General features: G+C 39.7%; 2 protein-coding genes across 11 annotated transcripts in view; both read right to left on the minus strand.

The window, feature by feature from the left end:
• LOC110452905 (sickle tail protein-like) overlaps positions 1-16,823 on the minus strand; it is a 223,951-nt gene that overhangs the window by 53,204 nt on the left and 153,924 nt on the right. The window contains exon 1 of one of the 10 annotated variants that reach the window (XM_021501648.1): positions 13,049-13,603. The exons of the other annotated variants lie outside the window; for them this stretch is intronic. Within the exon in view, the coding sequence (XP_021357323.1) occupies positions 13,049-13,555 (507 nt within the window). The 5' untranslated portion in view covers positions 13,556-13,603. Of the gene's footprint in view, positions 1-13,048; positions 13,604-16,823 lie in introns of those variants that run through there. 10 annotated transcript variants of the gene reach the window in all.
• On the minus strand, positions 9,612-11,627 carry LOC110452906. Its single transcript, XM_021501652.1, has 2 exons — positions 10,104-11,627; positions 9,612-9,849 (listed from the first exon to the last, which is right to left on the minus strand). The coding sequence occupies exons 1-2, from the start codon at positions 11,300-11,302 to the stop codon at positions 9,765-9,767; spliced, it is 1,284 nt and encodes a 427-aa protein (XP_021357327.1). The 5' UTR covers positions 11,303-11,627; the 3' UTR covers positions 9,612-9,764.

The following is a 16,823-nucleotide window of genomic DNA, read 5'->3' on the forward strand; positions in this document are numbered from 1 at the left end:
TAATTTTCCCTTTGGGGCCCCGCCCTGGCCCCAGGGGTTGGGGTAGGAATCCCAATTTTACAATTTTGAAGCCTCATCTACCAAGGATGATTCTGACCAAGTTTGAAAAAAATCCATCCACTGGTTCTTGAGAAGAAGTTGAAAATGTAAAAGTTTACGCACGACGCACGACGGACGACGGACGACGACGGACGAAAAGCGATTGGAATAGGTCACTTGAGCAAAGCTCAGGTGACCTAAAAACAAAACAACAGAAATCAGATTTAAAAGGTTAGTATGAGACGAAGCAAGGTACTGTAATGCTGTACCTCACACCATTAGTGTATTTCACATTCCTGACTGTGGTGCTAACTTGCCTGTATCCACGCAATGAATGTCATTGCCCTGGTACAGATTGCAGACAAATGAAAGGTATTTAAGTCTCTCATAAAGTAATACCAATATTCCGTAAGTATGTTTCGCTAAAAATGTTTGTTTAACCATGCTGAATTCAGAACATCAAAAAGGCAGGACAATAACGCTTAATAAACATTATGAAATTCAGTGCAAACCAATCTTTGATGAACACAGTACAAAGAAATTGTCTTAGAATCTACTCATGACCCTGCTTATGATTGATTATTTAATAAGAACTGCTTTGCTCGTTGCCATAGTAACAGGATTGATGTCCGAGAACTACACTCTACCATGCTATCCACTACAAGAGTAGGTCAGTAATTTTCTCTGTAAGTGTTGAGGACACTTTTAACATATCCCCAGGGCCTATAGGAATGTTTCTGTCACCTCAACGAAATACAGACCAGTATTCTGTGGTAATTGAGGATAATATCTACTGTATATGATGTATAGCAAACCTTGTAATTAGACTAGAGTTCACCACAAGACCATTAGGACAACACTGGTGACCACTGTAGACCGGCGTGATCCCTTGAGGACACAAACCACTGTTTTGACTTCCTTACTGCTATTCTGAAATCTTATTCCACATACAGTATCACTGCCTAAAACAAACCCTGCATAATCTGTACATCTGTATTAACCAGATCCTAAACTTGGTTCCAAGGTGTAAGTTTAACTGTAAATTTGTAAAAGAAGACTTCTAACTATTCATCCATGTCATGTTAAATGAACCTTTACAATGTGAAATCCTGTGTATACTGAACAGAAGTGCTCAGGTCTCCCAAGTGTTCAGTGAAGACAGGTTTTATTGTAGTGACATTCATGTCCCACTAGTGGTAGTATTATGAAAACAAGAGGCCCAATGGGCCTGCATCGCTCACCTGTTATTAATCTAACACTTGTAATCTTAAGATTTCATAAGAACCTATTAAAAGATTTAAACATATGACGCCTCTGACCATGATTGTCGAACAAGGACATTAGGTTGAAAGTGGATCAAGGTCATTCATTTGAACTAACATGGTAGTCCTTCATCCCAGCATGCTACAGGCCCAATTTCAGTACCCTGGCCCTTTTGCTTATTAAGAAGTCGCTTGAAGATTTTACAACATTTGACCCCTGTTACCTTGAAAGTTGGTCAAGGTCATTCATTTGAATAAACTTGGTAGTCCTTCATCCCAACATGCTACAGGCCCAATATCAGTACCCTGGGCCTTTTGGTTATTGAGAAGAAGTTGTTTGAAGATTTTATCATATTTGACCCCTGTGACCTTGAAAGTGGGTCATGGTCATTGATTTGAACAAACTTGGTAGCCCTTGTTCCCAGCATGCTACTGGCCAAATATCATCTTCCTAGGCCTTTTGGTTACCGAAAAGAAGTTGTTTAAAGCAAAAAGTTGACGCCGGACGGCCGGACAGCCGACGGACGGCCGACGGACTCCGCACCATAACATAAGCTCACTTGCCCTTCGGGCAGGTGAGCTAACAACAACTGTCTAATGATGTTAATACCAGCTGATCAAGGGTCACTTGGGTCAAGATCAGTGATATCAAAAAGTCTGGACCTCAGTGTAGGACGTCTTACAAATTATTTATCCAAAAATAACCTGTCTTAAAAGGCCAGATCACCTGATGTTAAAGACCATATTTATATACTTTTGTTAGCAATGACCTGATTCCTGAGACCACCTGTGTTGTTTACAGCTACATCACCTGTGTTACACAACACACATGGCCTATTTTGTTAAATCTGTTTGGAGACAGGCAGCCTTTCTTGTAAATCACCTGTCTTGACAGACCACCTGTCTCTGTAAACAACCTGCCTTAAGAGACCACCTGTCTCTGTAAACTACCTGTATTGACAGACCACCTGTTTCGGTAAACTACCTGTCTTGAGAGACCATCTGTCTCTGTAAACTACCTGTCTTGAGAGACCACCTGTTCCTATAAACTACCTGTATTGACAGACCACCTGTCTCTGTAAACTACATGTCTTGCAAGACCACCTGTCTCTGTAGACTACCTGTCTTGAAAGACCACCTGTCTCTGTAAACTACCTGCCTTGATAGACCACCTGTCTCTGTAAATTACCTGTCTTGAGGTACCACCTGTCTCTTAGATACTACCTGTGTTAAGAAACCACCTGTGTGTAGATATAAGAATAAACAGCAGATCATGATGAGTGTTTACAGACAGTCAGCTAGACCCAAACAAACCTGACATGTATAACCATTCACATCAACTGTACCAGGAAAGCTGACAGACATTTTCTATGGATTACTGACCATTTCTGATTGACACACTTACCGTACATCAGTACCACAACCAAAACTGCACTTGGTCATTTAGTAAGACACTTGGTAGTCATTTACTGTGAATATTAATTTATGTTATATGTTGATGAGGGTCAAATAACCTGGTTTTGATTCCTAGTTAATCATATTTCACTGGGCTTCACCCACATGAAACACGACTAATCTTGGGGGAACTATCATGTTTCCCTTATCAAAGGCAATAAATGTGTGAAATAAACTTGTACTTTTCAATTGAACTTGTGAGGATAGTTAATTTTTAATTCAAACAATCAAAGAATATTGAAACAAGGCATCTGTATTACTATTTTTTCACAAAATCCTCATTGATACACTTGAATCTTAATTGTGAAAACAGATATTTTCAAAAGTAAGTAACACACTGTATATTGATATCTTTTATATCACCCAGCAGTACAAACGGGTAGCAACAGTATGGGGAGTAAACCCCTGAAAGACAGGTGTCATTTTAGAAATGTTTTCCATTGAACATTTAGTAAAGGCTCACCAAATATGTAGCATAACAGTTAGTGCCACAATCCTTTTTTTTTCTTCATAAAAATTCTCATAAATCAGCCAAATTTGTTCCAAAAATGTTGATGCGCACGTAAAAAAAACACTGCAATTGTGAGATCATGTATGAATATTTATTATAAAACATAATCTACCCTCTTCATTACAATGGCCTGTCAACCTCCACATAATCACATTATTTAATGTGCAAACTCATTAGTGGCCAAAGAAAGCCTGTTTGCTGTCAAAGTACCAATGGCAGGGAGTCCATAAAACTCCCAGAATCCACGGCCCCATTTCTACATCTCAAATGATTCACGATGAAGGAATTTGGAATTCTGTGAAAACAAATGGGTCACTGCAAGGGGTTGATTACATTCAATACGATCACCAATATGCCACAAGGGGCTACTGTCATTTTTCCACAACTTGGAAGTGAATCAATACCCATCCCTTAACACAGGGAAAGTACGGGGCTGCAAGGGACTGGCATGCTTCATTGATTCCAAAATTTGCAGATGTCATTCTGAAAACCTAATAACACCGTTCCAGAAAACCCTAATCAACATGACCCTACACAGGAATTGAGGCAGAAAAAGGGGGCAGAAATGGACACATTCTTTTGAAAACCGATTTAGATTATTACTGATGGCTATCAAGGCCTGGGAAGTTCCATATTTTTTTATGTTACATTCAGGGATCAATTGAAGACCCCCAAATAAATCAATAGCAGAATGAAGCAAAACCTAATAATGATGGATCAATTAATTGCTCAGAAACCTAAAGCCCTGGCCAACATAGGCAAGCAGCATCCCTGGTCCAGCATCATCTGTACAGCAGAATGGATGGACGCCAAGATAATGAACAATTTGTATCCATCGATTGTTCCACCTTCCCAGGGTTTCAGTACTCTGTGTCTCTTGTCGGCCATGTGATCAAGTGTCCTGGTTATTTATGTCTCCTGACAGCCAGGATTACTGACAGAAACATGACACCCATAGAATATTCAACCAAACGTCAAGACCTCCATAAAGATGCATGGAAGTCGTACACTCAAAGGAATTTTAACCAATACAATTTGCAACCAAACACCAAGATCTTAGAATGAAATCATTGCACAACAAGGATATTTACTAAACAGTTAACACATTCATCCCTGAAGACACATTTAAGCTCTTCCAATTCAAAGGTTGGTATAGTTTATTATGAAATTTCAGGGGTGAATGAGTTAAACATTTAGAACTTGTGACCAACCTCCACCCGTACTTCCGGACATCCATATCAGATGTAAACCTATATGACACAAGAACTTGTGACTAAACCCTAAGAAACCTATATGACACAGGAACTTGGGACTAAATCCTAAGGAACCCGTTTGACTTCTGACCAGATGAGACAACCCCATCAACAGATGACAGATATTGAGAACATTTTGAAGACCCTAACTATATTCAATTTAATTAGCAATCATGCTGATAGCTTTAAAAAAATGCTGAAAAAAAGTAAAGGGCACTAATAATAATAAGTTGTTTAGAGTGTGTTAAATCAGTCATGATGCTACATATTTTGCTTACGATCTGCTAGCTTTCTGTTTTCCTTGTCAGCTGGCTAATATTCCTGACATTTGAATAAAAAATTGTTGGGTTATGTTTTTTATCAAATCTTCACCAAAATATGGAGGCAATACCTAGGGAACATCATGGACCTTTGACTAAATACAGCAGAGGCATATATACATTAGTCTGTGTGATAACCACTTTAAATATAATATACAAACAATCAAATTTAATGTGATATTGATTTTTGTGAACCAATCACAAATAAAATATCTCACACATTGTAGTTTACTGGTCTGAGACAAATGTAAATAATAATGGCCATCTGCTGCTGGCAAGACATATTGTACAAAGTTTGACCATTCCCTGACAAGATGGTGATCAGGAAACTACATTGGTCAGTTTAAGGTAATTCCTAAATAAGGAAATAATAGGCCTCTCTGATGAACCAGCAGATGTAGGCCACCTGTCCTAATGTTTAATTACATCACTGACCAGCCCTGGTCACTCACAATGGCCAGCAACTCAAACACCAAGAATGTAGTTTGTACACTGGACACAAAGGACCACTGTTATAGCCTATGTTCATAACCAAACAACATCAAAATTTCAACAATCAACAACAAACCCTTCCCTATCTATAATCATATCTACGGCGTAACGAAAACTTGGTGAATTCAAATCTTGTAAATAGTCCTTGAACCTCAAATCAAAGTGTATGACAATAATACAGTTTTACATAAATGATTCCGAAGTTGACTAGGCTCTGAACATCTGGACCCAGGTGCCCAGTAACTGACCACTGTCCAATGTAACTAAATATTGAGGTCATTTATCTCCCATTAGGACACCACCAGCTGGACACTAATTAGCAAAGCCTTTTCTGTGTTTGATCTCCACTTGAGAGCTGATCAGAGGACAGAAGATGACTCTTGTGTTTATCTACCAGGTGAAGGTCACAGACCAACCACACTGCAGGTGATGTACCCTGGATATAGAGCAACAAACAGGGCTTTCCGAGATTTAAAATAAATAAATATACAACATTTGCTATAGCGCCCTATCTATCTAACATAAGCTTAAGCCACTCTAAAGCGCTTTACAGTACATAGATATACAATTTAATACAATAAATACAATTAGCATATACATTAATCAATACAATTTTTTGAGGAATTCACAGGCACTGCCTTATCAGGCGGTAACTACTAGTCCTATACCACCTGGCTAATATCTCCCTATGTGTGTATGCCTGCGTGTGTGCTGGAGATGTATTGTGTTCTGTTTGTAGTGGGACCGTACTTCCAATGGTATCATTTATAGTGCCACCTCACTTGAATGCCACAGCACAGATACCGCAACATCCACCCCGGACCAATTTATACTCCACCTGGGTTGTTGGAGTTGTGTGGGCTGGAGGAAAACATTCTCTGAATATTCCATGCATATGACAACTTCGGGGATTGAACCCCGGCCGCCTGCGCGGAAGGCCGGAGTGTGAACCACTCGACCAATCCTCCCATATCCAAAATGTCCCTGTGATAGACAGATTTATAAACAGTGGCAAACCCTCATTAAGTATATCTCTTAACTGTTTTATTTCATTTTAATTCACATATATCCATATAATAATTAAATTAATGCAGACAATAATTTTACCAAGAGCAGCCCTTAGAGAAGCAATATTCATACAATTATTTCATTACCCTTATTTAAGTTGGACACACCTTGCTCCTAACTAGGGGAGTGGGAACTGCATCTTACACTCTGACCAGCTCACAGCTGATGGGCTTTATACAGAAACACTCTGAGGAGGTCTTCATCCAAACTGGTCCTTGGACCTGTAGTTATCTCCCTTACATCCCTATCAGGTACGTCTTCTCCCTCGTTAGGTGTATCTGATCCATTAGCTACAGGTAATATCTAAACAGGTGGTATTCTCCTACCTAATGGTCACATTCCATTAATTCTTATCATTGATTTTCTATTGTAATTTACACAATGAGCTATAATGATTGATTTTCTCTCAGCACGAATGATAGACAGATGGACAGATGGAAGAATGACCTTGAGAGAGAAGGATAAACGAGACAGTTAAAGGTTGATGGTAAATACCTATTTTCACTAGGTACTAGGTTCTAGAAACAGGGACTACAGATACAGACCGAAAACGCATACTAAAATGAAAGTAGTCAAGTGAAAACATTAAAACACAACAATATAAGTATTGGGTGGCCAAAAAGTCAGAAAATAAAAGAATATGGTCAAAAGAGAACTGATTTGAGCGAGCTTGAGAATTGCTGAGGGACAAATACAGTGCTAGATAGCTTACAAGCATTTCTTGAGACACCTGGTTCAACTGTATTTTTTCACAATGGACCATTTAACGACATACTAGTGATTTATCCCAGAGACGGTTTGAACATTAACAGTTCTGCAGCCATCATGCAAATTTATTGCATGTGTTCCTGTGTGTTCCTGTGTGGACATATGATTTAAAGCACTTTTCAATATGTTTTCTCCCATGACTAAGTCAGGAAAATGTTTGAATTATACAGATTAATTCATACACATTCTAAAGTGCTCCCATTACACAGAAAGTCTGGTTTGAAATTAAATCTGGAAAGCACCATTTGGACCATTTTCAAACACATCAATGAAAAAATTTCTTGAATTATTGTCCTTACAAAGACAAGATATACCAGTCTATCACATGACAGATGGATCTGAAACTTGAGTATAAAACATACTTCCAGACATCCCAGGGTTCCCTCATACAATATGTTACATCACTACAAGGCTCTCAGTTATTTTTATAGAAACGATTTCTCTAAATTGCCTATAAAGTATTAGAAGTGTTTTAACCCTTTCACCACTGTAAGCCATAATGGACTCGCCGTGACAAATGAATGGTAGAGTCTACTAAAGTTATCTAAGGGTGAAAGGGTTAACTGAACAAATGAAAGGGTGACCACTGAATCTGACCAGTCTTATCAGCCTTACAGCTGGTCAGTCTGATAATTAACATATCTATCTGTGTCTATAATCATACTACATACAGCTAGTCTGACACTCTTACAGAGAAACGTATGGACAAGTCTACCGCTGGTGAATCAAGTACTCTAGATAATTTGAAATTTCTTTCAATACTTATATTGAGTTTATATCATTTTTCTGATTTTTGAGAGATGTGGATTCAGGATATTATATATATAGGGTGGCACATCTCATTACTGTCTCTTAATAGGAAAAGTTATCTGAAATGGAGTATCAAAGGAATGATTTATATAGTCAACAAACATTTTCCAGTTAGTTAGGAGTGTGTGCGTGTGTGTGTGTTGCAGTCAGCTTAGAGAATAAATACTCTGTAATGACAAAATTAACAGAGTATGGTAAACAATGCAGACAAAGAGCTGATATACTATTGATAAGGTGGTGAATAGGTTTCCCCACTTCTCTTTCTGTCTTCCCTACCAATCCCACTCCAGACAAAGAGCTGATATACTATTGATAAGGTGGTGAATAGGTTTCCCCACTTCACTTTCTGTCTTCCCTACCAATCCCACGCCAAACACACCAACACCTTCTCCTTAGTGTATCTCATATCATCCCCACCCCCCTCTCCTTCTGTCTTTCCCAACTTCCCCAATCAATACACCCCACTCCCACAGGTAAAGATACTTTACAGACCAGTTCACACATAGAGACCTCCTCCCTCCTTTTCTTCCTCTTCCCCATCAGTTTATCAAACTCTACTTCAGCAACATAACATACCTCATTAGCAATCTAGACCCCTTCCCCAGACTGACAGCTTTCTCTCACTAGAGCATTGAAAGGAAACTATTGTTCTATACACTATGCATACTTTATGTATTTGTCTGAGGGAAACACAAATGTTTGTTTCTCTATCTTACTAGAACAAGACTGATCAAGTGCAGACAAATGGCCATGTTTCTATATATACAACAAAATCAGCCCATTCATCAGGGACATCAACAGCTTTATATAAATAACTCAAAGATGGAGTCAGTACTTGGCTCCACTATAAGTCCTTTAATTATTCACCATAAGGAAAATCAATAATATTACATGTGAGCAAATTAGACCTCCATCAAAAGACCAAGTAGAATGTTATTTATTCAATATAGATATGTTGTCAGCATATACTACCAAACAATTCAATGTTAAAGGACCTTAACTTCATACCACATAATAGTCCCGACTTATCAATCGTCTTCATTCTACCTTCCTCACTCTTCTGTTTCAGTCTGTTAACTTCTGACAACCTCCTCATTATTCTCCCCCCCCCCCCCCCCCCCCCCCCCCCCCCCCCTCTTTCCAGCCTTCCTTGTCAGTCTCCTGACCTCCAGGTTTCTAACATGATCCTGAGAGCCTAAACAAGTTTGTTAACCTCTTCCTAGTCCTTACTTTATATCCAAGTACCCAAAGCCTCCTTCCCAACATTGTTAACTTCTTACCCTAAATCATTGCTACCTTTCCTCCAAGCCTCCTTCCCAACATTGCTAAAGTCTTACCCTAAATCCTTGCTACCCTTCCTCCAAGCCTCCCTCCCAGCATTGTTAAAATCCCCTTCATCCTTGCTACCCTTCCTCCAATCCTCCCTCCCAGCATTGTTAAAATACCCTTCATACTTGCTACCCTTCCTCCAAGCCTCCCTCCCAGCATTGTTAAAATACCCTTCATCCTCGCTACCCTTCCTCCAAGCCTCCTTCCCAACATTGTTAAGATACCATTCATCCTTGCTACCCTTCCTCCAGGCCTCCTTCCCAACATTGTTAAGTTACCCTTCATCATTGCTACCCTTCCTCCTTCCTAGCATTGTTAAGTTACTCTTCATCCAGGCCTCCTTCCAAACATTGTTAAGTTACCGTTCATCCTTGCTACCCTTCCTCCAGGCCTCCTTCCTAGCATTGTTAAGTTACCCTTCCTCCAGGCCTCCTTCCTAGCATTGTTAAGTTACTCTTCATCCAGGCCTCCTTCCAAACATTGTTAAGTTACCGTTCATCCTTGCTACCCTTCCTCCAGGCCTCCTTCCCAACATTGTTAAGATACCGTTCATCCTTGCTAGCCTTCCTCCAGGCCTCCTTTCTAGCATTGTTAAGTTACCCTTCATCATTGCTACTCTTCCTCCAGGCCTCCTGCCTAGCATTGTTAAGTTACCCTTCATCCTTGCTACCCTTCCTCCAAGCCCCCTTCCCAACATTGTTAAGTTACCCTTCATCATTGCTACCCTTCCTCCAGGCCTCCTTCCTAGCATTGTTAAGTTACCCTTCCTCCAGGCCTCCTTCCTAGCATTGTTAAGTTACCCTTCATCCTTGCTACCCTTCCTCCAGGCCTCCTTCCTAGCATTGTTAAGTTACCCTTCATCCTTGCTACCCTTCCTCCAGGCCTCCTTCCTAGCATTGTTAAGTTACCCTTCATCCTTGCTACCCTTCCTCCAGGCCTCCTTCCTAGCATTGTTAAGTTACCCTTCATCCTTGCTACCCTTCCTCCAGGCCTCCTTCCTAGCATTGTTAAGTTACCCTTCATCCTTGCTACCCTTCCTCCAGGCCTCCTTCCTAGCATTGTTAAGTTACCCTTCATCCTTGCTACCCTTCCTCCAGGCCTCCTTCCTAGCATTGTTAAGTTACCCTTCATCCTTGCTACCCTTCCTCCAGGCCTCCTTCCTAGCATTGTTAAGTTACCCTTCATCCTTGCTACCCTTCCTCCAGGCCTCCTTCCTAGCATTGTTAAGTTACCCTTCATCCTTGCTACCCTTCCTCCAGGCCTCCTTCCTAGCATTGTTAAGTTACCCTTCATCCTTGCTACCCTTCCTCCAGGCCTCCTTCCTAGCATTGTTAAGTTACCCTTCATCCTTGCTACCCTTCCTCCAGGCCTCCTTCCTAGCATTGTTAAGTTACCCTTCATCCTTGCTACCCTTCCTCCAGGCCTCCTTCCTAGCATTGTTAAGTTACCCTTCATCCTTGCTACCCTTCCTCCAGGCCTCCTTCCTAGCATTGTTAAGTTACCCTTCATCCTTGCTACCCTTCCTCCAGGCCTCCTTCCTAGCATTGTTAAGTTACCCTTCATCCTTGCTACCCTTCCTCCAGGCCTCCTTCCTAGCATTGTTAAGTTACCCTTCATCCTTGCTACCCTTCCTCCAGGCCTCCTTTCTAGCATTGTTAAGTTACCCTTCATCCTTTCTACCCTTCCTCCAGGCCTCCTTCCTAGCATTGTTAAGTTACCCTTCATCCTTGCTACCCTTCCTCCAAGCCTCCTTCCTAGCATTGTTAAGTTACCCTTCATCCTTGCTACCCTTCCTCCAAGCCTCCTTCCTAGCATTGTTAAGTTACCCTTCATCCTTGCTACCCTTCCTCCAAGCCTCCTTCCTAGCATTGTTAAGTTACCCTTCATCCTTGCTACCCTTCCTCCAAGCCTCCTTCCTAGCATTGTTAAGTTACCCTTCATCCTTGCTACCCTTCCTCCAAGCCTCCTTCCTAGCATTGTTAAGTTACCCTTCATCCTTGCTACCCTTCCTCCAAGCCTCCTTATCTTATTACAATGTATTTTGGCATATTGTAAGTTCCTATTGTTGTCTTCCAAGTTTTCCTTGCATATTTATTGAAGTTATTTTTTTATTTTTTTTTATTATGACAGCCTCCTTGCCAAGTACCACTAACATTTTACCCATCCTCCAGGCCACCCCTCTAACTTTCAGCTTCCTTACCATCTTGCTGTGGTTCTGACAGCCTCCTTCCCAGCTAACTACTGACTATCCTCCTTCTATCATTATCACACCTCCTCCCCCAGTCTCATTACTGAGGTTCTGACACTTACAGTCTCCATCCCAGCAGTGCTGCTGACCCTACAGGAGGTTGTCAGCAGCACTAATTGGTTGCCATGGAGCCCTTCACCCTGGAGAGGTCACCTTCACACTAGCAAAAAAATCCATACTACCAACAAAAAAAATGAACGACAATCAGTGGTCCAGTATTCAGTGACCAGAGATCTCTGTAATTTTATCAATGTTTTATAATGATGTGAATCCCCAACTACACTGACAGCTAGCCACATTTTGGTCAAATTTTTTTTTAAGACATATTTAAACATTTTTTTTATCAATCAGACCATATATCTGGTTTACTGACATACTGTCTTATCTGACCAAATGATCCAGTCTTGCTTGATGTCAGTAATATCTAGTTTATACTGACACACTGTCTTATCTGACCAAATGATCTAGTCTCCTTTGATGTCAGTAATATCTAGTTTATACTGACACACTGTCTTATCTGACCAAATGATCTAGTCTCCTTTGATGTCAGTAATATCTAGTTTATACTGACACACTGTCTTATCTGACCAAATTTTATGTCAGTAATATCTGGTATACTGACACACTGTCTTATCTAACCAAATGATCGAGTATCCTTTGATGTCAGTAGTATCTGATTTATACCGACATACTGTCTTATCTGACCAAATGATCAAATCTCCTTTGCTGTCAGTAGTATCTGGTTTATACCGACATACTGTCTTATCTGACCAAATGATCAAATCTCCTTTGCTGTCAGTAATATCTAGTTTATACTGACACACTGTCTTATCTAACCAAATGATCGAGTATCCTTTGATGTCTGTAATATCTGGTTTATACTGACACACTGTCTTATCTGACCAAATGATGCAGTCTCCTTTGATATCAGTGATATCACATTTATACTGACACACTGTCTTACTTGACCAAATGATCCAGTCTCCTTTGATGTCAGTAATATCACGTTTATACTGATACACTGTCTTATCTGACCAAATAAGCCAGTCCCCCATATCTCAGTTTAACTGTATGATATTTTAAAAGACCACACAATTTTTGCGAGTTATTGTAATAAGTCTAGAGAAACTTTCAACTTGATCAATGTTTTGATAGTACTAGGGTTGACCTTGTCACTATATCATAGTGCTAACACACATGTGTTGTGACAATTGTCTTCTTGGTATGATTTGATTACTATCTTACAACTTTAGACACAGTCATTATGACTTTGTCACTAATGTTGATTGTTTTCTATAAACTGTAACTTTAGATATAAAAGGGTCTCGGCAAACATCAACAATAGATACATTTGACCTTGACCTCAACTTTATCAAGCAGACACAAATGTACTACAGCTATCTAAAACATGAAACAGCAGGACCAAAATTTGAAAAAAGTGCGGAAAAAGCATGCAAACAGAAGACGGTGTAAGTATAGATGAAGTTAGTTACCTGGAAAGAGTGTGGGTATGGTGACATCTCCCGTGGCTTCTTGAGAATTCCGCGGAGGGGACGGCCATCATCCTGAATGGAAAGTCTCCTGGGGTACTGTCCTTGGTGCCTATAATTTGTGCGAGGGCACCGTATCACCTGGGCATAAATCGGACTGAAGTCCTCAGGACGATCACTCTGAGCTGGTGAATGACACCTGATGAAATCATGAAACTGAGCGGGAGATTGTACTCGGCTCGTATTATAATGACCCTCCACGGGTGAGCGACTTCGTGACACATAATGATCCTCAGCCGGAGAACGACTCCTTGAACCACGGGTCCTATGACTAGGACCTGCTGTATAAATACTTTCTGTGATGGGGTTTTTAAGAGGTAACCTTCTCCTAGGTTGCGCCACCTGTTTGCTGCGTACATACTCTTCGTACTCACTTCTTAGGTAATAATTACTCCGTGGTTGACACTTTTCCGGGCGAATTGATCCGATCATCTTCCCTGAAGGAGGCATCACCCGCCTGCCGTTAGTATCTGACCGAATCACATCCCTGGGTCGCGACCTACTACCGTTTCTATTGGTACTACTGTTACCTTGGTTACTACCTACTTCTGGGTCGTCACCACCTGTCCCGCCCCAGAAACAACTAAGAAATCCATCTCTCATCATTCCGAACATTTAGACAGTGTTATGACTCCAGAAGGTATCAGAAAATTAGCAGTGTAGTAAGGAAAAAGATCATTTTCCTTTCATCAAAAATACTTAAATTTTGTTCAAATATGAATTTGTACAATTCCTTCACATATAATTAAGACTGGAATTGTAAATGTCTTCCACAGTTTTCCAATAAAATGTTGCTTAAATCATATTCAAACACAGCAGAAACTTTGAAGCAACCACATGCAGTCATACTAAAGCAGATTGCAAATTGTTTAAAACTTCAAAGTATATTTATCTTCAGGGTATGATGACAAATGTAATAAAAGTTAACTTTCCAACAAAAACCGAGGAGAAATCTTCAATTGCAATTTACAACAAAATGTAACACTGTTTTTTCTCCAAACAAAATTTGTCCTGCAATGCGAAATAAAAGTCTGTAATGCAGCAGATACCATAACTCCATTGGAACCCCTATGTAGATTGAATAGGGGTAGGAGACCGGCCCTTACCCTACCCCCTGGCTCCTATGAACCCTTTTGAGGACACTAGACACCCACATTCTGTTGCTGTGGGGCCAGGGGTTTCTGGATAGAGGGGCCCATGGTTGACTCGGCAACCAGAGAGTTTCCATTTAGAACACACTTCCTGTTTGTGAGGGAACACTGGACACCCTTGCGGGCCAATCCTGGCCTTCCTTTGATGTTAGAGACTCCACCATCTTGGATCATCATTAAGGGACAATGGTCCTGGTATCACTAACCACTGTAACCAGAATAAAGCAGAAGGAATGTTGAATGTCCTGTTAAGCTAAATCTGTACACAAACTGACAACACTTGTCAACTTTTGCACAAATCCTTAGCCTACATGACATTTTCCAAACATTTAATGCCCACAATCTATAGAACTAGTTCCAACCTGCCACCATACCATCAGCCAAATGTCTGCAGACATGTCAAGATTGCTGTGAAACTAACAACTGAACCAGACTTGAATCTTAAATTATCAGTCCATCAATTAAGTCATACAAATTAATACCATCACCAGAAACACTTAATTAACACCCAAAAATTTCAACGATTCAGCAGAAACCAAAATCAATAGCGATTCACTTTTTGGCAAATAATCGTTGTTTATGATCAAAATATCAACAAACACATTTTTCTTTGACGCCCAGTATGAACAAGAAAATTCTGAAACCTTTGAATTGACCCTTAGCTGAACAGATGCAAAAAAGCAAAATCCAAAAGCAAAAACAAGGGAGATAACCCAATGATCAGGGCCTAGAAGGTAAACAGTATGATTGGCTTGAATGCAAACCCCTCCAATTATGATATAATTTCAAAACAATTGATATTCAATCTTGACAGTGACCAGAGGAGTTCAAAATCATTATTTGTAGAAATGTTTCACAAATGAATACTTGTAGATTTGAAGGCGTTTCCAAACAATGACCTTCTAATAATTTCAGAAAATGTTCCTTCAACATTCACAGAGAACAGCTGGAGACAGAATAACCCATACAAACTTGTTTGATCTTGAAGTCTATTTCTGAATATACTTAACCAATTAAACCAATAAAATGGCACAATAAAATACCAGGAAAAACTAACCAATAAAGCAAAAAAGTCATACTGAGATGAGACGTTTATTTGTAAACAAATATATGTTTGGTAATACAGTAAACACTTCTGTAAGCATTCAGACAAAACCCATTTACACTAAATCGCCAGTATAGCATGTCATTCCTACCAGGAGAATTTTCCAACTTCAGTACAGAAATCCATTTCTTCTGATGGAATTGACACCCAAGTCATGATCTGTCTGGAAATGTACTGATATGGAAATGTCAAAAAAGTCATTATTTTACAAAATTTAAGGCCAAATCATCCACATAGCATTGTCATTACTCAAAAAGCCCATTTGGATCTTAAGAAAACAGGGCTCGCTGTCGCAAAACATCCAAAGAATTTTTCAGTCCATAGTACAGAGAGTTTTGGAGAAATATCTAAGATGAGAGTAAATAAACTCTGTGACAAAAATGTCAAAGATGCCTTAATTATTACTTGGTTAACTCAAAACCATGCCATTCAAACATTAAGTTGACTTTGAAGATGAAAAATTAGACCATAAACACAATCAAAGACACCGTCAACACTTTCAGAAAGTGAAGAAAGTCTTCCAATGATACTTTTAACGTCCGACTTCCTTATAAATGTTTTGTCTAAGTTGAATTCTGACCTAACAGCATAGAATGTTACGTTTTATGAACCTTGTTTTAATATCAAAACATTTAAGTTAAATATTAAAAGTAATATTCAATTTTGTAATATCTCAATACACAGCACATTTAGCTTTTAAACACAAAGGGCCTTTTTATGGGGACTCTCTGATCCTAAATTTAACAAATGTGTTTAACCCAATAGAATAGAATTCTATAGTTCATTATTGAAGTTGACACATCTGAATTTCAGTCGATTAACTACCTCCTTCTATTCCGTCTTTGCCTATTGCAGAGTTATCTTCTCTTGGGAGCAGGTATTGATTGTTATGTCATTGGTTTGTGCGAGAAAATTATGTCGTTTTCTCAAAAATTGATGATGTTACTCTCACAAACAAGTGACGTAACAATTAATACCTGCTCCCAAGAGAAGAACAGAATTTTGTAATTCATAACTGAATTTCGGTACATCAGAATTTCCAGTTAGTCACCATAGAATGTGATCAGACATTCCAGCCCTAGCTGTGGAGTGGATTCAGTGGCTGCGAGGTATTTCAACAGATACGTTACCAACTCTACTAGAGCCAAATCGCAAGCACGAACAATGGTCTGTAAACAAGAGGCCCATGGGCCTTAACGGTCACCTGATATATTTATACAGAGAGTTGATTTCGTTTTTAACATGAACAGAAATATTATTCAAAGTGACAAAAAAACAATAAAACCACCTTATTCAATATCAAGCATACAGATTTCAGACTAAAAAGGATTTGAAACTAGCACCTCTGATTCTAAACAAGGAAAATGAAGAAATTTTAGCACACTGACTCCCTTGAGCCCCACCCTACAGCCCTTGGGGGTAGGGCTGGCTCAAAATTTTCAAAGTATCAAACTGTCAACTC

Source organism: Mizuhopecten yessoensis, unplaced genomic scaffold, assembly GCF_002113885.1.
Source record: "Mizuhopecten yessoensis strain PY_sf001 unplaced genomic scaffold, ASM211388v2 scaffold6971, whole genome shotgun sequence".
Classification (NCBI taxonomy): domain Eukaryota; kingdom Metazoa; phylum Mollusca; class Bivalvia; order Pectinida; family Pectinidae; genus Mizuhopecten; species Mizuhopecten yessoensis.

Bases quoted from the DNA above. Each gene is read 5' to 3' on its own strand.
- LOC110452906 (XM_021501652.1), bottom strand. From the start codon at position 11,302: ATGAAGGGTAACTTAACAATGCTAGGAAGGAGGCTTGGAGGAAGGGTA. The intron at 9,850-10,103 runs CTTAACAATGCT...GATGAACGGTAT, and splicing joins GTAGCAAGGATGAAGGGTAA to CTTAACAATGTTGGGAAGGA.